General features: G+C 35.9%; 1 protein-coding gene across 1 annotated transcript; it reads right to left on the bottom strand.

Moving 5' to 3' along the window:
- Positions 1-17,426: 17,426 nt before the first annotated feature.
- LOC145624935 (uncharacterized) lies at positions 17,427-20,314 on the bottom strand. The gene is made up of 2 exons (XM_081678019.1): positions 17,511-20,314; positions 17,427-17,442 (listed from the first exon to the last, which is right to left on the bottom strand). The coding sequence occupies exons 1-2, from the start codon at positions 20,312-20,314 to the stop codon at positions 17,427-17,429; spliced, it is 2,820 nt and encodes a 939-aa protein (XP_081534145.1).
- Positions 20,315-26,882: the final 6,568 nt, after the last annotated feature.

The following is a 26,882-nucleotide window of genomic DNA, read 5'->3' on the forward strand; positions in this document are numbered from 1 at the left end:
CGATTTTAAAGAATATTCAAAATAGGGTATCAAGACAATGTCTTGAATAAAGAAACACCTATTAAGTGAACATTAAATTATTTTAATCTAAAATTATCCCTAAAAAGGTCATTTATATGGTGGACGATTAATGACCAATAGAGTTTAGTGTGTAGTATGATTTATAGCACCGTTTCTTGTGCTATAAGGACATAAATCATTTGCACAGGTATTGGTTTAGAACCATACTGGATCGACCTATGAGAATACTTTAAGAGATTCAAAATTGTCATAAGTATATTTCTCATTATTGCTATCGGAACTCTTTTCCTTGACCATGAGTATTGTGAGGTCTCTTGTTTAAGTACTAGTCCGTTTTTTATGTCGGTTAAACGTCTGCCGTAATTAGGGATTATAACGACGGCTATCAGGCGAATAGGTCCTCTTAGTAAGAGAAGCTACATTACCAGACTGGGAATGTCCCCATACTAATAATACGGAGCATGTCTTGTTGTTTACAAGGACTCTCAAATAGCGAGACTGTGAAAATGCATGGCCGTGCTCACATGGATTTTAGAAATCATCCGCTTATTGATAGTCAAAATCGGATTTTGAGAAACACTTCTGGACGTAACAGGGATGACGAATAATCTTACCCTGTAGTTCATGAAGAGACATAGGAAAGAGGCTATACACTGAATGCGCACTTGTCCGGAAGGACAAGTAGGAGATTGAAAGGAATGGTGTCCTTCGAACAAGTTTATTATTCTGATAGTGGGTTAAAAATTATTAGAAAGCTAATATAGTTAGTAAGTTCAAGTGATCGGAATGCCTAGGTGGAGGCCGCTTCCGATCAGTAATATTAAATTAATATTACAGCTTAATCTTGACTGAACCCTTTGGGTCACACCCAAGCAATTAACGAACCGACTCGACGAATTAATTCTGAAGAAATTAATGAGTCGCCCAAGTATTATATATTTAGACGTCGAAAATTCGATCTTGGAGCGTCGAAACCGAGCGTCGGAGAATCTCAAATGTTGAGCCAAAATTTAGGATTTGGCGAGACGGGAAAATGCTTCAAGTAACAAGTAAAATCCTAGCCACGCAAAAGGCTACGAAAGCGCGTCCAATAGGAGCGTGCCACGTGGCAGCACACATTGTAAAGCGCCATGTGGCAGCACGCGTGGCAGCCACGTCGGCAGCCTCCAAGTGACAACCGCCACGTTGGCAGCCACCTAGTGGAAGCCACCAAGTGGCAGCGTGCCACGTTGGCAGCATGCCACGTGGCAGCGCGCCATGGTGGCGGCACGTATGGCAAGGGGTCGTGGACCCAGGTGACGAGTCATGGACACGGGCAAAAAGAAAATGGCCCAACCAAACCCAACTCGGGGCTCAAGGTTGGGTGACACATGGTTAGCTCACAATGCATGTGAAATGCCTTGGGGACCAAGTGAGAAAGTGGTACTAACCTAACCATGTGACACTTGTTACTTGTTCCTTGGTTTATTTAACTAAGGGTTGAATTCATCAATCTTTCCATGTGGGATCTTTTTGTGAAAAAGTCCCACATTGAAAGATGAGTGGAATTCACAAGCTATCCTTCCTTATAAATAGCCAAACATGACTTGAAAATTCTTTGCTTGAGTAGGAGTTCAATAGAGCATTGCATTAGCAAAAACTCTTAAACTCACATAATACTCGCGTTTTGGTTGGACCTCGCTAACCTCGAGGTAACGGACCAAAAAGTTGGTAGTTTTTTTTGCGGGTGGATCTTGTTTTTATGCTGTAACAAAGGTAAATTTCCTATTTTTCCCTTTTGTGTTTATTTATGCATTGGTGATATTATTTATTTCGAGCGTAATCCTTGGCTCGGGTTTTTTTCTGCGGTGAGTGGGACTCACCAAACTCTAACGACATCTCTGTTCTTGTTTTTGCTGGTGTTGTTTCTATGATACTTACTTTTTGAGATTATTTATCTGCTTTTGAGTTATTTTGTTTACTTTAAATGAATATACGAGCAATCGAGATTGTAATTTCTAATTTTCTTTCTAACGGAATAATATCTCATAGATTTGTTAATCTATCTATTTGAGCTGCTTATATGAAGTTTCAAACACCTCATGAGTGTACTATGTATACTGTATAGACGTTTTGATTTACTTTTGATATTATTTTGATTTACTTTTGATTTTTTTATTCAAATTAAATATATACTTTCCTACTAGCTCAATTGGTAGTGCATTGCACAATTGCACAAAAGATCTGGGTTCAAATCCCACGTAGGTTCATTTATGTAATGTGAAGATTAGAATCCGTAATAAAGCTTAGTTTTATGTTTAATTAGATTTCTTCTTCATCTTTTTAACTTTTGATATAGTTTTATTTACATTTAATTTGAAATCCTTTACATCGAACACAATAAATTTGTTTCTTATAATCCGACTCATTTTGTAAGGATATGAAAGTGAATGACTTGGAGTTTTTATGCTGTAACAAAGTTTCTTTACTCAATTATCATTTCAAGATAATTTATTATTCTTATATTTTAGATCTAAGTTGATTTACTTCAACGATATTTTGCTTTAATTTTTAGCATTATTTATTTATTTATTTATTTTTTTAAAGAATCATTATTTATTTAAATTAGAGTAACTATGATTTACTTTTGACATATTTTGCTCTACTTTTGGTTATTTTGACTTACTTTAGAGATACATTAGTTTACATTTCTAGTTTTTCTATGTACTTTTGGAATATTTTGATTTACTTTTGAGGTATTTTCTATAATTGTAGAATGATTTATAATTACTTTTTAAGATAACCCATGTAGGAATCGAACCTACACCTCTATTCATCCGCATAGTGCTCTACCTTTTGAGCTAATCAATTTAGTTCAAAGTCTTTTTTATTTACTTTGGATTATTTTTATTTACATTAAGCTCTTTTTTACTAGACTAAACGAACTGGGAATTCCAAAGAGGATATGTAGATCTACAATGCAATCTGAGATAATTCTGATTAATTCACCATGTGGTTAGCACTGACTCTATATTTAAGAGAAAATAAAACAATGCATTAAAAAGATTATTTAGAGACTTATGCTTCAGAATTTTTCAGTCAAAAATATAACCACATATGGTCCAAAACACTTTTCCCAAACCGTTTTACTTGGAAAGTAGTATCACCTAAAATATTACAAAATGCAATTATGAAGATATAAAGCTGATATGAAAAAGGATAGTTATCACTTTAGAGAGCAGTTCTACACAACAAGTTTTACACAAGTTTTTCACCTACTAATGTCAGAGATAGATTAATCAACTAAAATATCTAAAATTATAAGGAAAACTAGAATATTGGTAAACGAGTTCACATATTCTGATAATAAGATGAACAACATAGATCACATAAGTGGAGAAAATAATTTTATTAGGGACTAAGAAGTAAAAGTAGTCTTACGTTAATATGAGTGACTATCTATATAAAAGTCCTCGTGAAGGAAGAATTAACCTCAACTGACAAAAGTTGATGAGCTTCCAAGTGAAAGATTTCTATAAAACTTGGAAGCTTCCACATGCTTCCGTTAGGACATATGCCAAAGCTAGCTTGTCAAGAAGAGTTAAATTTTTGGATTCCACTTATTTCTCATAAATTATATATGATAAGTCATCTACTACAAATTTAGAGATATATAAATAAATTAGGTCTAAATTTCACCCAAATCGCCTACGAATCATTTCTCTAAAAATAACATAATTTACGAAATTTATTAAATCAACCAAAAAAAACACCAAATTCAGGCATAAAATTCTAACGAAAACTCCCTCACAATTCATAAATTTACACAAAAATCAACAATAATCAAAATTTATTCAATGTAAACAACATAATTAACATCTTTAAATGGATTATCATAATACCTCAATAGATATCAAGACCAATAATGAAATAGATGCATAGAAGACAGATTTCTTTGTGATGAAACTCTAATTAACACCTGATTTTAAGCTCGAATCTGCAAATTGTGTGAGAACTAAACGTCGTAGAAAAATTCTTTCAGCAAATCCCTAAATTTAAAAAATCGTCTTAGAATCTCCAACACTACAAAAATAAAAGCTTTTTAGCAACTAAGTTTGGCAACAAATTTTTAAAACGTTGCTAAATAGCAACAAAACTAAATTTTTTCATTGCCTAATTAAAAGCGACATTTTATGCTTTAGTTTTTTAATAAACAATGGCTACATGTTTTTGATTTGTTGCTTTTTAAAACAAATTGTCTTACTAGTTGTTACTAGATGACATCATATTTTTCTCTTGTTGCCAAATAGTAACAAACTATGGCAACAAATAATTATTTGTATTGATTTGGAAACAAACAAAGGCAATGAATTTTTGAATTGTTTCCATTAGAAACAAGTCTTCTAAATTATTGTTGCTAATTGATAACGTATTATTTTATTCGTTGCCATTGAAAACGAGTTGTGTTACATATTTTTGTTAATTTATATGTAGGCCACGTTTTGCTATAATGTATAAAATTATTTGTTGCTATAATGACATCAAATAGAGACGAATTTCAATTTTGTCTCTAATTTAGAGACGAATGGAATTTTTGATTTTTGTCCCTAATTTAGAGACAAAATTTTCAATTTTGTCTCTAATATTTCATTCACTTATTATAAATTATATGCATAGAAGTAAACAAATAGTATTTGGTATAGTTAGTAAGAGATTCACCATGTGACTTTGAGGTCACAAGTTCGACTCCGACCAAATGTGATTCTTGAGACTGGGGATTCAAAGAGCCTTACATGCAAAGTCGAGAGCCTTACATGCAAAGTCGAGCCGAGTTGACCTAACCAAAGTGAGATTTCAGATTAGTAAAGGCCGAGATCGGGTTGAACCGAATTGCTAATGGGGATTGGGTTTTTATCTCATAGTGTTGATAGCAACCAATATATATGATTTTTTGCTATTTTTATGAACCAACATTAATAATTTGTTGCTATTTTTAGGAACCAACATTAATAATTTGTTGCTATTTTAGGAACTAACATTAATAATTTGTTGCTAATTTTAGCAACGACCAATGGTAATCTGTTGCCAAAGTTGGCAACGAATGCACCAAAAACTGTTGGGGTTTGGTAAGTCCGACTCACCGCAGAAACAACCCCGACCCAAGGAACCACTCGTAATTAATAAAACCATAAAGCATAAATAAATAAACACAAGAAAAGGAAGAACGAATCATACCCTTGAAGCGAGCTTCGCCCTCTCAAAACGGGCTCTTACTTGAAAGCCTTGAGCACCGCAAATGTCGTGCCTCCAACGGTATCCACCCACAAAGGACGAACACAACTTTTTAGGTCCGCTACCTTGGAGTTAGCAAGGTCCGACCAAAACCCGAGTGTTAATGGAGTTTAAGAGTTTTTCCAAAATATGGAATTCTCTTTCTAACTCCCACTCAAGCACTTTACTCCAAATCCCAAGGTTGGTATTTATAAAGGAAAGTATGAGTGGGAATTTCTATCCCATCAATGTGGGATCATGAAATTCCACAAATTAATTTAAAGCTAAATTAAATTAAAATTGCAAACTTATAATAAATCTACAATGGCATTACCATGTGAAATGGGTTGGTGAGGACCACATGGAGAGTAAGGGACCATACTTGCTCCCTATTCAATACTCTCCTTGAGCCACATGTCCTTACCCACTTGCTCCAATATTCCTCAAGCTTCCCCATAGTGACCGGCCCTATGGCCCAGCCACGAGCCCAGTCCGAGCCCAGCCCCGCACCAAGATGCGGGCTGCTGCTGTGCGCGCAACCCACGCACTTGGTGCAGGCTTGCTGCTGAGCGTGGCTGCTAGTGCGTGCGCTGCTAGCACGCCTAGCTTGCGGCAGCTAGCTGCTGCACGCACCACGTGCACGCGGCTGCTAGCTACTGTTGTGCGTGGCTGCTAGCACGCACCTAGCCAGCCATGCTAGGCTCGGCTTGGTGCGCTTGCTAGCCACCTATGCTTGGACATTTTTGCCCCTAGCATTCGGATGCTCGGGGCACTCTGATGCTAGGGGTATTTTGGGAATATGGTCGATATATTATTATTTTGCGCTTCTCGTCTTTTTATTATTTTTGACTCGACTTCCGACGATCGGTTTTGACGCTTTAAGCTCGAATTACCGACATCAAAATATTTAACACTCGGGCGACGAATTAATTTCTTCCGAATTAATTCGTCGAGTCGGTTCGTATATTTTGTTTGGATGTGACCCGAAGGGTTTAGTCAAGATTAAGCTGTAATATTAATTATATTAATATTACTGATCAGAAGCGGCCTCCACCCAGGCATTCCGATCACTTGACCTTACTGAATATATTAGCTTTCTAATAATTCTGAACCCGCTATCAGAATAATACACTTGTTCGAAGGACACCATTCCTTTTAATCTCCCACTTGTCCTTCCGGACAAGTGTGCATTTAGTGTATAGCCCCTTTCCTATGTCTCTTCATGTCTCTTCATGAACTACAGAGTAAGATTACTCGTCATCTCTGTTACGTCCAGAAGTGTTTCTCAAAATCAGAGTTTGACTGTCAATAAGCAGATGATTTCTAAAATCCATCTTAGCACGGCCATGCATTTTCATAGTCTCGCTTTTCGAGAGGCCTTGTAAACAACAAGACACGTTCCCTATTGTTAGTAGCGGGACATTTCCAGTCTTGTAATGTAGCTTCTCTTACTAAGAGGACCTAGCCGCCCGATATCTGTCGTTATAATCTCTAGTTACGGCAGACGTTTGGCGGATACCAAAGCGGACTAGTACTCAAACAAGAGACCTCCCACTACTCATGGTCAAGGAAAAGAGTTCCGATAGTAATAATGAGAAAAATACTTATGACGATTTTAAATCTCTTAAAGTATTCTCATAGGTCGATCCAGTATGGTTCTAAACCAATACCTGTGCAAATGATTTATATCCTCATAGCACAAGAAACGGTGCTATAAATCATACTACACACTAATCTCTAATGGTCATTAATCGTCCACAAAAAATATGACCTTGATTAGGGATAATTTTCTATTAAAATATTCAATGTTCACTTAATAGGTGTTTCTATATCCAAGCCATTGACTTGATACCCTATTTTGAATATTTATTAAAATCGAATGGACTTATTATTTAATTCTAAACCACAATTAAATAGTTTTGTGGAATATTTAGAAATATTTTATTCCACTATGAAACTTCACAATGTTTCATCTTATGATAAATGGTTTTTCCCAAATGTTTTAAGAGTAGTACTCTTCATAAAACATTCATAGAAATCACACTCATATTTGATATGTTTGATTTCTTTCATGCAATTATGAATGTTGTCGTTCACTTATTGCATAGGTTTAGTTATAATTACTTTGCAAACCTTAGCATCTTCATTATCCACCATTTCCATAATAAGATGATAAAATTTTGAGAGTGTTAATGGATTACATGTGATTCAGGATTTATTGTCCAAGCAATGGTTCCCACTCATTTTCATGATTTAAGACCTTCTACTTGACAACCTACAATACTCAATGTTCAACAACGAACTTTTCCATTTAACATCTATCTTATTATTGCCTTTAAGGCAACAATATTCTCAACATATGTTTTAGTAGACTCTCCGATGATGCCTTGCATGGATTTCACTCTAAACGACTCACAATTATTTGGAATACTCAAATCACTTACGATCATGGAAATTCTTGACTATAATCTAATGATCTAATACTTAAATTAATGTCGACTGGTATTATATACGTACTTCACATGCTCTAAGCAAGTAAGTCGTCTGGCGATTCCATATCATAGCTTTACATGATGGATTTAATTCTAGAATGATTATCAATTCTATTCCATCCATGTGACATTTAGCTCATTCAGTTACACTGAGTCTTGCCAAAATGTTCGCTATGTGATATGGTTGAAAGTCTCTTACTAGAGTCTTTCTTGGTTGACTTAGTATTTAGCCTAGCTTATACTTTGTTCAAACATTTACTTAGCTTCATACATATATGGGTCGAAAGCCTTTCAAAGTCCTTCATGTTTAACATGGTAAATTCCTTTACTCATTTAAACATTTAATTAAGTCTATACCATAGAACTTAATTCCCAACATGTACTAAGTATCGTTTTTAGCTTGGTCCATTGTCAAAAATACTTTCAAATCTAAGCATTTAGCATTTGATAGTTGTTTCACAATAGAGTTCGTAAACTTCTCGTTGGACCTTTACTTTTGCTCCCACTAAACTTCTTGTTCATCAGAATTTATATGTTTCTCCATAAGTCAATCCTCTTATTAACTTTATGAGAAAACATGTTCCAATTCCTTCATGCAATGCTTCCTTTAATCCCATGACGGATTCCATGTGCTTGCTTTCAAATCTAGCATTATTTAGATTTTCAAAACCCTTAGACTATTCCATAGTCACTTCCAAGATCCTATTTTGGGAAGGCGGTTTTGGTATCTATTTTTCCATATTTTATATGTGCAATTTTGCTAGATCAATCACGAAAAGACTTAAGCATTCCGAATGGTGAATAGGTTTTTATTAAAATCAACTTCTTGAAATTAATTATATCCTTTTCAACCAATCTAGCAATGTATGCATATACATTTCCACATTTGTTAGTTTTCTCCTTGAAAACTTATTTGCAATTGATGGATCTTTCATCCTTCATGCAAATTAATCAAGTTTCGAACATGATTTTCAAACATGGAGTCTATTTCGGATTTTCATGGCCTCTAACCATCATTCGAAATTTTGAGTTGTCGTAGCTATCTTACAAGACATTATTCCTTTGCTTGTAAGTCTTAGGTTTATTTCTAACTTAATAGAAAATTTATAGGATTCAATCCAAGCCTTTGGTGAATTCTATACCAATACGGGGTAATTGCATCAAACACTGAGTTTTAAGGCGCTTTCAAAGCCCTTTTATCATGTTCATCTTACTCCAACATTGTGTTTTAAGGCGCTTTCAAAGCCCTTTTATCATGTTGATCTTACTCCAACATTTTTAATTTTTTGTGAGTAATGAATTCTCTTTTAAGGCACTTGTAAATTCCTTTTGAGTATTCTTGATCAAGCATTCTCATGAAGTCCTTTAAGGTCTTTCGAGAGTCTCAGTTCTAGTTTGTTGCTAAGCTTGATGGTCATCGAGTTCATTTTCCTCCCACTTGTCGTTTTGGAAACGTGTTACTTTCCAGAAAGACACCACTTAGAGCAACAAACATTATGTTCTCAATTAGGATGTGGAGGTAATGCCCGTAGTCTCACTTGAATGCTTACAAAGAGACATGTATATTGTCTTTGGGTAAAAGTTTGTTGTGAAACAAACAGTTAGCTCCCACTTGAGCTATCTTTAGTCATTATTGATCCATTTAGCTCCCACTGAGCCACCTAGCTCCCACTGAGCCACTTAGCTCCCACTTGGCTAGTGAACTCCCACTAAGACTAAGAGCCTTAGACATATACTTGAAAAGTCTTTTAGAAGTTATTTCTATCCATAACTTAATATGGCGTCCTTTCTTAGCTTCGACATATTGTTTAGTGTAACATTAGTCTTTTGTGAAAATCTTTAAGAACTTTATAGGAAGGGTTGTGAACCATCATCGTTTAAGTCATTTTCCAATGACATCGAGGTCTCCGCGAGGACACACTATGTTCTTTGTGGAGTTCTTTATGAAAATTTTCATTCATAACTTTGAGATGGTCACGCTTGGCTCAAGCAAACATTGCTCGATCTAATCTAGAAGTTTTGATATCTTGCCAAGTCGATTCTGTACTTCACTGGACTCTTGAGCTACTCAGGTCAAGTTTGTTCACATTTGATGAATATAGCCTTATCCTTTCCAATTCTTTGTGAAACGTTGAAGTAATTGATTCCTCTTTAGCCTTCGGAGTCAATTGTCTATACCATGAACAATAGCTCTCTGCTTTGTCGGTTTCAACAACTAAGACTTGCTTGTCTTAGAATGATTCCAAATCGAGAAACTATCAAGAGCCTATCTAGTAGAATCTTGAGTACGTTCTTGTCGATATGACATTGCTAAAGATGTTTGGAACGCAAATCAAGCCCATGACTTGAACATAGTGAGTTAATCATGTTAGGAAAATGCTTGTTTATAATCAAGCATTCTTGACTCAATGCTTGGATAACCATGCCATTCAAATAAATCTCGCAACTATTGCTCATTACTTTGAATGTAAGTCTTTCCGTGTGTAAACGGATCAATTGCTAATTATGGAACATAATAACCATTATTTGTTCCAGCCTTTGGCTTAAAAGGTCTTTAAACAAAACATACGACCTTACAACTGATGTAACTCTTCTTGCTTCATTCTAAGCTTGTAAGTCGATAACTTAGCTTAAATTCAATAGTTTGAGGTCACTATCATAGTGGAACACTCAAGCAGTATCCGATACTTGTGAAGATAACGAATTGCTAAGTTAAATACAATAACATGAACTCATGAGTTGAAATGGAATCTAATTCCTTTTCTTTGTTCCTTCTTTCCTATATTTCTTATCATACAATATCTCATAATCTTACTTTAAGAATTATTTCTTTAAGTGCCTTGACTCTTATACTTTTTTAGGCATAATCAAGCACCTAGTGCGCCGTAAAACAAAGTTCCATCTTTTCCATTAATTGTTACTCGAATTACTACATCAATGAGTCCTACTCAATTATGTATGATGCGAAAAGATACATTGGTTGTCAAACATTGACAATCTTGAGTTTGCAACTCAATACCTCATGTTTTATCTAAACTACCTAGTATTTTGAATACATGATGTCCAACCGTCCTTTCGGACTTAGTTATAAAAGTCTTTTATGAGAATTGTATTTTAGAAATGCTTTTCCTGTCTTTGAGAACTATTCTCAAGGATTTCCTTTACCAATCATGGAAACAATAGTATTTGATTTAGAATACTATAAATATAAGTGCAAAGTATAACCATTTATCAAGAACATAATAAGTTTGAAATTTAATGGCATTCATGCAAACTTCAATCTTATTAAACGTCTTATTTACTCATAAAAATTGTCCCTATTTGGCAAAAATAAGGCGATTCCAAGATCCGAAGAAACAAAGAGTGGTTAAGCATGCTTGGCTTGTCTTAACACTCAATCTTCTAGGGTAAGCATTGCCTTGCTAATGGCTCTAAGCCACTCTTGGTTAGACAATCGTCGCATCTAATGCATCTTTGACGATGTATCTCTTTTGCCACGGTTTGTGAGGACTCCTCACTCATACCGATGAGTTAAACCAAAACCAACGTGCACACCCGGTGTGCCTTATAAGCCTTGGAGAAGTGATGGCACCTCGCTTTGGCGTAGCCTACCATCACCCTCGTTCGGTTGGTAAGTGTTGTTTTGGAAAGGCAAGTTTGACTCAATATTATTAGGGACCTAGGATTTCTATGTTGGTTGATTTAAGTGAACTTAACTAATCATCGCAACATAAAGAAAACCTAAACATGCATCTAACGAAAAATTCACATGTATATATATAAGCATAAAATATAAAGCGAAATTATAGATGCATATTGGCAACTAGCATGACCCCTTGAATTCTTCAAATCTTCAAAAGGTCTTCATTTGCAATTCAAGGCTTTGTCTTCCAAGATACGCCGCCTTCAAGACTTAACCAAACTATGCAAATACTAGTGTCTACGACTAGGAATAATCTAAATATTAAGGTACAAAAATACTTAACGGTGCGTAGACCGTATTTAGATTTACAGAAATACATAACGGCACGTAGTCCGTATTTTCTATCATAATCGGGTCCCACTAGTTGCCATTTCATAAAACCTGTGCGAGAGAATATATATTCCATTCATCCATTCACTATTTGTGAATGGCCCATGCAATTTACAATATCAAACAAGTAAAAAGCATTTAAACAACACGTGCACTAGTAACTAATCAAGGTGGTTAATCCGATTAACATGCCTAATTAAAACTAGTCAAAGTTGTTTAACCGATTATGTAATTTGACGTCATTAATTAATTGAAGCTCCCACTAAATTCCGCATTTCCCTTAATTAATCCAATTAATTAAGTCGGTAGCACCCAAACTTGTCAAAATAAAATTTTGCCAATGCCGCTCAAAACCGAGGCCTAGCCTCCCAAAATTTTAGTTAAAATAAACAAAATTAATTAAAGTAAATAAAACGGCAAAATAAGCAATATTAAGCCAACCGCATTTCAAGTGGCTTTCACTTTAAGCGTTTTGCCAAGAAAACTCGAATTATCGCGGCTCATGCAAACCAAGCATACTACGTCTATTCACCTCACCGCACCAAGCACATACACACACAAAAGCTCCGCACACACGGCCCGCGGCAAGTAGCCTTGAGCTGCTGCCACTGCCGCACGCACGCGCACGCACAACCATGGCTGCTGCTGCGTGGCTGTTGTGGCCGTGTGCTGCTGCCGCGCATATGGCTGCACGCAAGGCGGGGCAGCCACATGCGGGCTGCTATGCGGCCCGGCTAGCCAAGGGTGGTTCTTTGCCTCGTTTTGCGTGCCATGGCCTCGGGATTTGATCCCATTTCGCAAGATATAATTAATTAATTCTAAATTAATTTTAGAACTAACTTAATGAGCAAAAATAAAAAATTTTAAACAAGTCTAACTTAATAAAAATTCAAAGTGCAAATAACCAAAATAATTCCAAGAACCATTCTTAATTAAATTGGTTTAGCTTGGTGCAATAACAAAGTTGAGGCAATTTCTCACTTTTAATTTAATCAATTTAAATTAAACTGAGAATTTGATAAAGTAAGGGGAAGTTGGAAAAATATGAACTTTAATGTTCAAATGAAAATTCCAACATCTAAATTTTGTGAATCCTTGAAAATTATATCTTCCAACATGAAGATAACCAAATTTCTATCACAAAAATTGAAACTTTATGTTTCCAATCAACTCAAAATGATTCAAACAACAAAATTTAACACAAAATAACATGGAATTTAGTGGTTTTTAAAGTTTTAATCACTTATCACAAATAAATATTGAATCTTTAACACTTAGGAAGCCTTAAAAAAAAAATTTCACACTCAAAAGCAATTAGTTTGCAATTATGTTAAAATAAATCAACCTGCTTTAAGCATCAAATACTACCAAGTAAGTGTGCTTTAAGGGGACTTACAAAAGCAGAAAATAATGCAAAAAATCAACCACATAATCAACAAGTTATGCCATTAATTTCAAGGTTAGAAAAGACTTAAAATTTTTCGTCAAAAACGAAAAATCCCTCGAAAAAGTCATTTCTGGTCAGAATTTGGCTAAAATCACAGTCCCAAAGGAGTAAAAATCTTTCCAGAACATCTTTTTCAACCAAAATTCATTATTTTTGGGCGAAAATCTGGGTTTTGGGCCAAATTCGACATTAAAAGCGGGATTAAAATAAATAAAACCGAGCTACTAATCTAACTAGCAACTTAAACTAGAAAAATAAGCCAAAATAAACCTTGAAAAACATGATTATAAAAATAAACGAGCGGGGCTCCGATACCGCTGTTGGGGTTTGGTGAGTCCGACTCACCGCGGAAACAACCCCAACCCAAGGAACCACTCGTAATTAATAAAACCATAAAGCATGAATAAATAAACACAAGAAAAGGAAAAACGAATCATACCCTTGAAGCGAGCTTCGCCCTCTCAAAACGGGCTCTTACTTGAAAGCCTTGAGCACCGCAAATGTCGTGCCTCCAACGGTATCCGCCCACAAAGGACGAACACGACTTTTTAGGTCCGCTACCTTGGAGTTAGCAAGGTCCAACAAAAACCCAAGTGTTAACGGAGTTTAAGAGTTTTTCCAAAATATGGAATGCTCTTTCTAACTCCCACTCAAGCACTTTACTCCAAATCCCAAGGTTGGTATTTATAGAGGAAAGTATGAGTGGGAATTTCTATCCCATCAATGTGGGATAATGAAATTCCACAAATTAATTTAAAGCTAAATTAAATTAAAATTGCAAACTAATAATAAATCTACAAGTGGCATTACCATGTGAAATGGGTTGGTTAGGACCACATGGAGAGTAGGGGACCATACTTGCTCCCAACTTAATACTCTCCTTGTGCCACATGTCCTTACCCACTTGCTCCCATATTCCTCAAGCTTCCCCATAGTGACCGGCCCTATGGCCCAGCCACGAGCCCAGCCCCGCACCAAGATGCGGGCTGGTGCTATGCGCGCAAGCCACGCACTTGGTGCGGGCTGCTGCTTTGCGCGCAAGCCACGCACTTGGTGCGGGCTTGCTGCTGAGCGTGGTTGCTAGTGTGTGCGCTGCTAGCACGCCTAGCTTGCGGCAGCTAGCTGCTGCACGCACCACGTGCACGCGGCTGCTAGCTGCTGCTGTGTGTGGCTGCTAGCACGGTGCGCTAGCACGCACCTAGCCAGCCATGCTAGGCTCGGCTTGGTGCACTTGCTAGCCACCTATGCTTGGACATTTTTGCCCCTAGCATTCGGATGCTCTGGGCACTCCGATGCTAGGGGTATTTTGGGAATATGGTCGATTTATTATTATTTTGCGCGTCTCGTCTTTTTATTTTTTTTGACTCGACTTCCGACGATCGGTTTCGACGCTCCAAGCTCGAATTACCGACGTCTAAATATTTAACACTCGGGCGACGAATTAATTTCTTCCGAATTAATTTGTCGAGTCGGTTCGTATATTTTGCTTGGGTGTGACCCGAAGGCTCCAGTCAAGATTAAGCTGTAATATTAATTATATTAATATTACTGATCGGAAGCGGCCTCCAACCAGGCATTCCTATCACTTGACCTTACTGAATATATTAGCTTTCTAATAATTATGAACCCGCTATCAGAATAATACACTTGTTCGAAGGACACCATTCCTTTCAAAAACAACAACAATCATGGAAACTATATTTAAATTGATGCAATATTGCAACAAAATTTCTTTGCAACTGGTATCCAAAATCCCATGGAAACAAGCCTTTTAGCAACAATAAATTTTTGTTTCCAACAGAGTTGGCAACGGATTTTTGGTGAATAGCAATAAATTTTGGTTGATGCTATATTGAGTTTTTTTTTGTAGTGCAATGAAATCGCACGAAATCCATAATTGAATTAAAAACTATAAAATGTAAAGAATTTATATTTTGCCAAGAATTTAAGTGTAGTTGCATTCAAATACTGAAAATCATACCTAATTTAAGGATAAATATGCTAGAATTCAAAGACAATTGAAGCATTAAGATGCACTATGCGTGAGATTTCATCTTCGATTTTTTCTTATAAAATAGAGTGAGAAATTGCCAATTATTTTTTTAATGAAGAGAGAGAAAGATGTTAGAGCAATTCCAATGGTTATAGCTAGGGACTTGCTTGCAATTTCAATAATTCTCTAACTATTATCGTGACCATTGGAGGTAGAAAACTCAATTAGCTTAGCTAAGCAAATTAGCTTTGCTAAGCTAATTTTCTTGGGAATTAATCTTGCCAAAATAAAATTCTCATTGCACCAATTACGCTCTTTCCATGTATTTTTAATCCCACAACTACTATTAAGCTAATAGCTAGCCATTGGAGCAAAAAGTAGCTAAAGTGAAAATTAGCTTAAAATTTTTATGTGCACTAGTAGAAAAAGGCTTATTTGCGTCGCTCATTTATAGTGTATTTGCGTCTCTTCTATGAGCGACGCAACTGCTCGCGACGCAGATGACTTTTAAGTCATTTGCGTCGCTCCTAGGGGCGACGCAAATAAGAGTCATTTGCGTCGCTCCTTTATAAACAAGCGACGCAAATGACTTTTTTTATAAACTTATTTTTTGTCATTTGCGTCGCTCCTTTATAAATAAGCGACGCAAATGACTTTTTTTATAAACTTTTTTTTTGTCATTTGCGTCGCTCCTTTATAAATAAGCGACGCAAATGACTTTTCTGACAAACATATTTTTTGTTATTTGCGTCACTCTTTTCTAAAGGAGCGACGCAAATAACTCTTTAGATAAACTTATTTTTTGTTATTTGCGTCACTCCTTTATAAAAGAGCGACGCAAATGACTTTTCTGATAAACTTATTTTTAGTCATTTGCGTCGCCCCTTTATAAACAAGCGACGCAAATGACTCTTTTGATAAACTTTTTTTGTTATTTGCGTCGCTCCTTAATAAATAAGCGACGCAAATGACTCTTCCAATAAATGGATTTTTTTGTTATTTGCGTCACTTGTTTATATAGGAGTGACGCAAATGAGGTGAATTTTTTTTTTTTTTTAATTATAATATAATAATTGCCTTGTATATGTTTGTAGTACCTGTTTTCCTAGGTATAAAGTAATATGCTAACGCTAATATAATTGAAATTAAAATGCAATATTATTGAATAATGCAAATGTAAATTTCGGCAGAGTCTCCTTTGTAATTTGGCCTACCCATAAATTGGGAATGACGACATTATATTAACAACCTGTCCAATAATTTACATCTCAATATCATAGACATTATACTCATCATCCCAACACCAATTAACCAAATTACTTCATTTCAAGCCTATAATCCAAAACAAGAGTCAAACATGCGCTAAGTGATAAATCTAAAGTTCAACATTACATATAAAATACTCTGCCCAAATATCTCGGATCTCATTTATCTCCTCCTCGGTGTACGGTGTAGTTCTTGAAAAATCCTATCAACACAACAAATATACAAGAGGAAAGTTTTAATTCAAGATTGTAGCTAACATCAAATTGTATTTATCAAACAAAAATGAAATATTTGACAACTCATACCTGAATAAGATCTTCACTGCTATGGTGATGTTCAAGTATTTCGTACATATAACGCATGACGTAGTAGCCACACTCACGTCCACCCAATTGTTGAGGGCACTACATGTAATATATTTGTAAGTTGAATTAAATTGCTATACTTCAATTATTAAGAAACTAAAATTTAGGGTCAGAAATTAAGGTAACCTGTCCCAAATGCCATGTCAATTTACTTCCCCTAGATTGTCCACTTAATGCCTTAAAACTTCGAAAAGCACTACACATTTGAAACAAAAATCATATATATATTACCCTTACACACATAAAATCATGACATTAATAACAAACTAGACTGACTTTGTCATTGCAAACTTAATTGCTAAATTTCGCTTCTGCCTCAAAGAATCAAAGATGATGACTTCACGCTTAGCCATGCATAAGACCAAAAGAACCCAATGATTCCTACATAATAAATTATACACACATTTGTAAAAGAGTAAAATAATATCAACAATTTGCAAAGTTCAAATAAATACAAGTTCAAAGTTTATACTTTTCATGGTATGGGCATAAGTTGAACTGCTTAGATTTTTGTTTTTCCATCACATGTGTCATGTATAGTAGGATACGATCAGCATCACTATGCAAATAGGTTTCTGAAATCATTTCCGGACACATGAATCCAATGGAAGCCACAAGTGTTTTATCATGTGCACTAACATACTCAGATGACAAACCTACTACTTTAACACCACTGTTTTGCATTGTTGACTTGTCATCTTGTCGGCTAGTGTAAAAAGAATACCCATTGATGTCGTATCCCTCATATGACATGACTTGACATTTAGCACCATATGCCAACCATCTCAATGTGTCAGATATATCGTTAGGTGTGGTGGATAGTTGGGACATCACTCGTTCCTTGAACCATGTAACGAATGAACAATTATGCTCCTTTATCAGCTGAAGATCACTTTTGGAAGGATATTTATTTTTAAGAAAAAGCATGTGCTCGTCCAAGTAAGGATGAACCTCACTAAGATTTTGCAACACAAAAAGCTCGGCCTTATTTTTCATTTCAAAGCCCATGGATATCCTTTTCCTGCCAATAGTACCTTGACCTCCAAGCCTCCCATCGTGTCGAGACTTTGGCAACCCAATTTTCTGTGAACGTGCAAGATATTGAGCAACCCATGCTGCCACTTCCTCAGCAACTGTTCGTTGTACAATACTAGCTTCAGGTTTGGCCGGATTCATGACTTTTCCCTTTAAGTCACCCATTTCTCGTTCAAAAGGATACATGTATCTCATACACACTGGTCCACAAAGTTTAATTTCACGTACAAGATGAATAACCAAATGAGGCATCACGTCAAAAAAAGATGGGGGAAAATACATTTCAAATCGACACATTGTCTCAAGTATATCTGCTTGCAAGTCATCTAAAATACTTGGATTTATGACCTTGCTACAGATAGTGTTAAAAAAGACACATAATCTTGTAATTGTATACCTCACTTGAGGTGGAAAAATTCCTCGAATGGCAACTGGTAATAATTGTTGCATCAAGACATGACAATCATGAGATTTCATGCCACCCAATTTCAAGTCAGACATTGACACAAGTCTATGAAAATTAGAAGAAAATCCAGCCGGGACCTTTAAACCATGCAATGACTCACACAAGCTAGTTTTTTCCTTTTTAGACAAGGTAAAGCAAGCTGGGGGAAGATACCAACGTTTTCCTCGAGATTCGGGTGCCAACTCTGAACGACCCATAGCAGCCATGTCTTTTCTTACTTTAACTCCATCCTTTGTCTTTCCTGGCATGTTTAATAAAGTTCCCACAATGGCATCACATATATTTTTCTCAATATGCATTACATCTAGACAATGTCTAACTTCCAAATGTCTCCAATATGGAAGAGACCATAGCTTAGACTTCTTCTTGTAACCCCCAGTTGATTTGCTTTTGTAAGGCTTACCAAACTCATTCTCAATGTCTTTGACCCGTTGATAAACCTCACCTGCACGTAAAGGGCCACGAGCTTCTCTCAACTCCACTTTTCCATTAAAAGACCCCTTATTGAATCGAAAAGGGTGGTCTTCTGGAAGATGTCTTCGATTATCCATGTATACATGCTTGCCACAATTGTCTAGGCGCAATGCCTCCAAATCATCTTCACAAATGGGGCAAGGAGTTCTTCCCTTCACAGTGTACCCCGACAAATTCCCATAAGCTGGGAAGTCATTTATCGTACAAAAAATCATGGCACGTAAAGTGAAATTGGTTTTACTATATGCATCAAACATTTGGACACCTTCATTCCACAACAATTTCAAATCTTTAATGAGAGGAGGCGCTAGATACACATCAATGTCATTTCCAGGTTGTTTAGGCCCAGATATTAGAAGGGACAACATAATGTATCTAGACTTCATGCATAACCAAGGAGGCAAATTGTAGATAGTTAGAAGAACCGGCCAGGTGCTATATTGGGTACTTAGTGTCCCAAATGGGTTCATTCCATCTGTACTAAGACCAAGCCTAAGATTTCGATCTTCTTCACCAAAGTCCTTGAACTTTCGATCAATGTTCCTCCATTGCGGGGAATCAGCAGGATGCCTCATTAACCCATCTTTCTTCCTCCCATCATCATGCCACCTCAATAATTTTGCAGTTTTTTCATCCGAGAAGAGTCTCCTAAATCTCGGTATAATTGGAAGATACCATAATACCTTAGCCGGAGACCCTTTCTTACACATCTCACCAGTATCATTCATCTTGTAACGAGAAACTCCACACCTTGGACACTCATGCAAATCAGCATACTCATTTCGATACAACACACAGTCATTGGGACAAGCATGTATCTTCTCATACTCCATACCCAAGGGGCACATAAGTTTCTTGGCCTCATAGGTGGAGTTTGGAAGTTCATTCCCGTCGGGAAACATTTCTACTAAGGCTTCTAACAACTGCGTAAAACCCTTGTCAGTCCAACAATTGCTCGCCTTTAAGTTGAATAACTTCATAATAGCACCAAGTTTAGTGAACTTTGTACAACCAGGATATAACGGGGTTTCAGCAGCTCTCAAAATACTATCATATGTCTGGGGACACTCTGTGAAATGGTCTTCAACATCTTGCATCATTTCATCTATCATGTCCTTCTCCACTTCACTCTCACTTTCAACACCAATATCTTCAGCTGTATCGATATCCTCACCTTGGGGGTCATTATCATCATCACAATGATTCTCATCTTCCCTTGGACAATAACTAGAACTTGCCTCAATATATATGCTCTCACCATGCCATGTCCACCTCGTGTAGTTTTCTTTAAACCCACGACGAATTAGATGATCTTTAATATCAACTATATCACGATATCCCCTCGAATTATTACAGTCACAACAAGGACAAAGAATATTCTTTGACTTATTCTCTATTTGGTGTTTTAAGGCAACAGTGCTAAACTCTTCAATTCCTCGTAAAAAACTTGTACAATTTCGTTTACCATACATCCAACTTCGATCCATTTTCAACCACTGAATAACAAAATTAATTTTAAGATAATGTGTATATTTTGTAACATATATAGCTCCTTAACCATAAACAAGAATATAAGGCATCAAACATTTTCATTCAAAGTTTATATCATGTAAATGCAACTCCGGATGATCCAATAAGGTCCTTATCACTCCAACCTAACCCATTCTTGAATGTCCTATCTCACTAATAACTACTTGTAAAGTTTGGTTCTAAAGAAAATCCAGCAGCACTTCCCTATAGTTCTCCAAGCACACAATGTAGATAATCGGCTATCAACATATGTACCCAGAGAACAATCGGGAAATAGTGAGCCATGATCTTCTTAGATCCAAAACAATTCAAGTAGTTATCACCTAAATGAGATAGAACATTCAAGAACAGTCCCAAACCGGGGACTATTCAAGACTTACTCCTAATGAGTAAGCCCTGAACGGGTATCTAAGTCAATGATGCAAGTATTATTGCAATTCCAATCAATTATATCACAATTAAAAATCTCATACAATTCACAATCATTATACCAACCAGAACAAATAAGTTAATATTGCAAAGAATGGTTCAGATATATATACCACAAGTGAAGACAATCTCGTATGCGTACTACCGCCTTAATCGTTTGTCCACAACCAGAACCTCGAGCAACTTGTGGAATTCACTTCCGCATAATTAAGAATCTGCCATAAAAAATTACATATATTAAACCAACATAGTTGATTCAACTTAATCTGCCATGTGACATAAAAGTTGTTATTCGGCATTGATTCTATTCTTTAATCCTCTTTTTGTTTTCTTTTCTGATCAAATTTGACTTTATTACATATCTTTATAAGTAAAGGTGGGGGTGCATAACTGCATATGTAATAGTCAGGTGTGACGGGGTTCAAGCAAAGAGCAGGAATCTTAGTGGATCATAATTTTCACCAAAACCTTACCTAATTAATTAATCATACTAATAATTTTCTTCATAAAATCAGATCAAGCAACCCATTCCTAAGAGGTATTCACAATATTTGACTCACGTGACGCCATGTGAGTCCGTAGGAGCAATTTTTTAATTAATGGCAGATCTACTGGTACCGTACTCACCCCCTTTCCTTTATATCTTATTGTTTATAGTGGACAGGAATACATACAACATATACTATATATGATGATCACAGAAAGTGACCAAACCAAAAGGGACAGTCCAAATATTAAGTATCTTTGTCCCGTGATTATGATAATCACTTTGTCTGACCACGTATTTGCGTGTGTGCTCGTGATCCTAAATCTCATAGAACAAGAGCGAGCACGAGAGAAATAGAGTTCAGGACATTACTGAAAGTGCCTAAGTAGAGGTACTTGTTCTCATAAACGCACCCAATTCGTGCTTCCCATCGCCCATTATGATGATGCCTACAAAAAAATTAAATGATAAAAAATAATTTTAATAAGACATTCAAAGAATCATAGATGTCAACCAGTAGTATATTGCAAAACAGCAACTGTAAAAATCTACAGACTAAATGCAAACAAATTTGCAGAACAAATGGAGCACTAACAATTATCCATAGTAAAAGAACACAATCTATTAAATTACTTTAGTTTGAAGTTTGAAACTTCAAAGAAACCATGGTATTTCAAAAAAAAAAAAAAAAAGCCCCAAAAACAGTGCAATAGTATTTCACTGGGTGGAAGAACAGATCGCATAAAAGCAGGATTTGCAGGTGAACAACTATGTCAAGTTGACTGCACTCCTACGCCAATAACATGAAGTAATAATAAGCTCCTTACTTAACTAAACTACATAGAGAAAGTAAAAGACAATTTCCTACACGCCAGAGAAAAACTAAGGCTGAGTACATAACCTGTGAGGCTGTGATACCTTCACAAGTATCCGCCTACTTCTAAAGGTTAAAGACCCAAAGAGAAAAAGTTCAATATTTGCTCCATAATTATACCGTACATAATATTGAAAAGATCCCAGATGATTAAGCCTAGCATTCCAATTACAATATCACTTCTCTATTAGGACATAAGCTAGAGGCCTGGCTTATCATGCAACGCCTTCTCGGTTTTTTAGTTTATAAAAGTTACTTCTGGCTTAAATTGCAAAGTTAACAATTTATTCATGTGTTATTGACTATGCTATTTAGGCTTGGGTATGCCGGTATGGTACATATCCGTTTTCAGGGACTATGCAATATGCTCAAATGACTATGCTATTCTACAGACTGTTCAAAGATGCAAACAAGCAACCAGTAAAATATTGCAAAACAGCCATATAAATTCAATGACTATGCAATATGCTCAGATGAAAATTGACTTCAAAAATTCAATGACTGAAATTCACAAGTATGCAATATGCTCAAATGAAAATTCAATGACTGAAAATTATAAAAATTCAATTAAATCTGCCATATAAATTCTAATTAGTGAACTAACACTAAACCTGAAATTAAACTAAGTCATTGTTCAAGTTAAATGCTACATTCTATCTACCATGAAAAGATTGAACATAAAAAGAAGCAATCTTACCATAGGTGAAATTGATTTCTAAAATTTAACAATGTCGAGCCGAAATCGATTTTTGGGGGCGAAATTAAGCGATTTTTCCACTCGAAAATTAAAAAATTCAACATTGCTGTAATTTGCTTGAACTTCCTCGCGTTTTTGGGGGCGAAATTAAGCGATTTTTCCACTCGAAAATATCAGATATTGCTCGAATTTTTTCAGTAGGATTTTTAATTGAATTTTTTGGGGTTTCTAGGGTTCGAATTCGTATGGAATTGAGTACATTTTTTGCTCGAAATGGGGGATTTTTGGTCGAAAATAATCAATTTTTCTGGGGTTTAAGGGTTCGAATTAATTAGGGTTTTTGGTCTAAATTTTTGCTCGAAATTGCTCGGATTTGCTGCCGATTATGGGTGTTGAACTTGATTGCGATTTTGGATGTTGAATTTGCTGGGGAATTGCAGTTTTTTGGGCGAATTTGTGGGTGTTTTTTGGGCGAATTTGTTGGATTGAAGGGTCGAAATTAAGCAACTCTGTTTAGTGAATTAGTGAAAGTGAAAAGCTAAGGTCAAAAAAGCGCAGAAAACCTAAAGCAGAGTTATTTGCGTCACTTTATAATAAAAATGCGACGCAAATAACAAAATCTGAAATGCTGAAAATTTGTTATTTGCGTCGCTTATTTATTAAAAGAGTGACGCAAATTATTCACTGCCTTATTTGCGTCGCTTGTCAGTAAATGAGTGACGCAAATAATAAACTTATTTGCGTCGCTTTAATAAATAAGAGCGACGCAAATGATAGAAAGCTAACATTCATTTGTTTTTTGCGTCGCTTCTTTAATAACAAGCGACGCAAATAACTTTAAAGTATGGTAAAAATACACATTTGCTTCGTTCTTTACAATGAGTGACGCAAATATGGCGACGCAAATGAGCCTTTTTCTACTAGTGGTGGCATGGAAAGCTAATTGTCAAATTAGCTTGCTATTGGAGATGCTCTTAGTGTGTGGGATTAATTTGGGTCGATAGATCGGGCGCCTTTTGTGTTAGATCTAACGGTCCAAATTAGTTCCTAATTCCTATTATTCGTCTAGTTCTCATCGTAACTCAGTTATATATATAATTTTGTCAGAAAAAACCATTTATAACAATGTTTTTGTTAAAAAAAACCTGATAAAAAATGTTTGGCCACTAGAAACCAGGTTATAAATTTTTTTTTTGTTCAAGACAACAAAAAAGTCACTTTCTGGCATTGACTTGTCTTTTCCGGCGTTGACCTCCCATTTGCATGTCAAGTGACTTTAATTTTTACTAATCGCACCCCTTTCTCTCTAATCCCACCCCCTAATTTCCTATTAACTCTATCCTTTATAATCCTCCCCCATTCAGTTCTTATTTCCCTCTTTTCTCTCTTACAATTTCTCTCTTTCAATTTATCTCCTCAATAAGAGATCATTCAAGAACATCCAATTGTTAATTATTTGCAGTATTTGTGTTGGATGACTGATTTCGACCATGGATAGAGTTGTATTATTCTTAATTGTTGACCAGTTCATCAAATTTGTAGGTAACCATGATAATTTAGGGGGTTTTTTTCCTCTTTTGAATTGGAGTTTGATTATGCCCTAACAGTACCTAGCTTTCTCGATTATGTAGCAACTATGACTCCATTAAAGGTATCAAATGTGAATGTGGTTTTCCTGTTGCAAAGAGGACATCTTGGACCGACGTCGATCCTGGCAGAAAATTCATTTCTTGTAAGTTTTAATACCATGAAACTGAGCAGAGGGGTTGCGATAAATTTGAGTGGGTTGATGAAGGTGTAATTGATTGGCAGAGAGATGTTACCAATGTCCTGGTATCAGAGCAGCACAAACTTTATACTAATCTTAACATTATGAGACTAATGCTGTCATGTATTGAGCATGAGAAGGAAATACTAGCCAAAGAACTGGAAAAGCTAATCAACAAACTTTGGAGAAGGAACAACATAGCTGGGTTGGAAAAGGGAGATGGTAGAGCTGTCAAATGGGTCATGTTGTATCGGGCTCGAATTTGTGTTTGTGTCGATGTTAAACGGGTTAAGAAACCCTTTACTCAAACCTAACCTGTTTACGGGTTGAAAACCCTTGACCCAAACCTACCCCACTTATTAAATGGGTTACTCGAGTAACCTTTTACCCAAATAGTATGTAACAAACAAATTAACATTCAATTAAAAAAAAGACATACAATAGATTCATTAAAGATACTACTAAAGTTAAAAGTTATGAGTTTTAGCAAAAGATACCACTAAGTTTTAAAGATAGTAGTTTTAATAATACAACCTTACATAAGAATTGTCTCAAATTGACCGCTAAATTAAATTTTAAATTACAAAAGATGAAAATTATAATTTTTATGCCAAATTAACCGCTAAAAAATTACCAAAGTGTATAAATGGTGTCAAGGTAATTTACAAAATTACAAGTTTTTAATAATTTGTTCTTTTTACTACTTAATTTATAGATTTGGTGTACAGGTTGATAGGTTGTCGTTTAACCTATGTATATAATTGGGTTATCCATTTTCAATCTCCACTACTACCCAGGCAATAAGAAAGATTTTCTACTACCCAGGCAATAAGAAAGATGTTCTACTACCCAGGCAACAAGAAGGAAATAGATTTAGTGTATCAGGTTCAGTTTGATAGGTTTATAGGTCTTTGAGTTTTCAATCTCCACTACTACCCAGACAACAAGAAATATGTTCTAGGTTCTATCTTTTCCTACTGTTGAGAGTAAGATACCTGGGTAGGGTCCTCTTAAGTGAGTTCCATCTACACCTAGGATAGGTATGCACCCTGCCATGATGAAAGGAATGGTTACCTTCGAACAAGTGTATTATTCTGATAAAGGGTTCGGAATCAATTACGGAGTTAATTATTCAGTGAAGTCAAGTGATAGGAAAGTCGGGCTAGAGGCCATCTCCGATAAGTGAGATTAAATATGTTAATCTCACATCTTTACCTTACTTAACCCTTCGGATAACACCCAAACGTGAAACCCAAACTAAGGCGACCAATTAAGCCGAAGGCCTTAATACGTCAAATAAGAGGATAAGTATTTCGACATCGGATTCCGAGTTTGGAGCGTCAAAACCGAACGTCAAACGTCAAGTTAAACTCTAGGAATTAATGAGATGTACAAATAAGTCGAGTCAACTCATATAATATTGGATACGAGGCCTGGCCATGCTATGATCATATGGCAAGGTTGAGCTAGCATGCTTTGCATAGGCTGCCAAGCCATGTCGCAAGCATTGGCTAGCACCTCTGCGAGGCAGTGATGAAGGAATAAACATGTCGTCAATTTGTCTATCACTAGATCAAATACAATTTATTACACTCAACTAACCTATTACAAGTATATTGCAAGAAGAGAGGTCGAATCACATGGAGTAGTTAAGCACTGCCAAATTCTATGAACAACTAAGCTAGTCTAGGATAGAAGAAAGTAAACTAAAGTCTAATACACTAAAACAAGAAATAAAACACTAAGGTAAATGGGTTAGGAAAGCATTCACTTAAGCATAATAAAGCGTGAAATCAATTTTGAATGTGAACTAAACACCTCATATCAATGATTCTAATGCACAATATAATCCAACCGTCTATTGATGGAGGTTGGATTCTAGGTCGTTGGAAACTAAAATTCCTCCAATCAAACTAAAATTATAACCAAACCTACACCTAGTAATAGGGAAAGTTTGGGTCGAACCACTAGGAATGGGGGGAAGTTTGCTATGGTCAATGTCGAGCTACTTCGAAGTGTAAGAAATAGTGTAGGTTATCTAAATTCAACTAAACAACAAAGTAAATCACAAAGTAAATCAATATATCAAAACACTAGGGATTTAGGATCCACTTGTACTTGCAATGAACACACACTAGTGGGGTTGGAGATTGATCAATTCGAGTATTGTGAGGGAAGCTAGATAATGCAATTAAAAGAGCTCGACAAGCGATCTCCTAGAGGTCTAACTAGCGCCAACTATGAGAGATTCTAGC

This window comes from Chenopodium album, chromosome 3 (genome assembly GCF_948465745.1).
Source record: "Chenopodium album chromosome 3, dcCheAlbu1.1, whole genome shotgun sequence".
In the NCBI taxonomy this organism is placed as follows: domain Eukaryota; kingdom Viridiplantae; phylum Streptophyta; class Magnoliopsida; order Caryophyllales; family Amaranthaceae; genus Chenopodium; species Chenopodium album.

Excerpts from the sequence above, each read along its gene's own strand:
- LOC145624935 (XM_081678019.1), bottom strand. The coding sequence starts at position 20,314 with ATGTATGGTAAACGAAATTGTACAAGTTTTTTACGAGGAATTGAAGAG.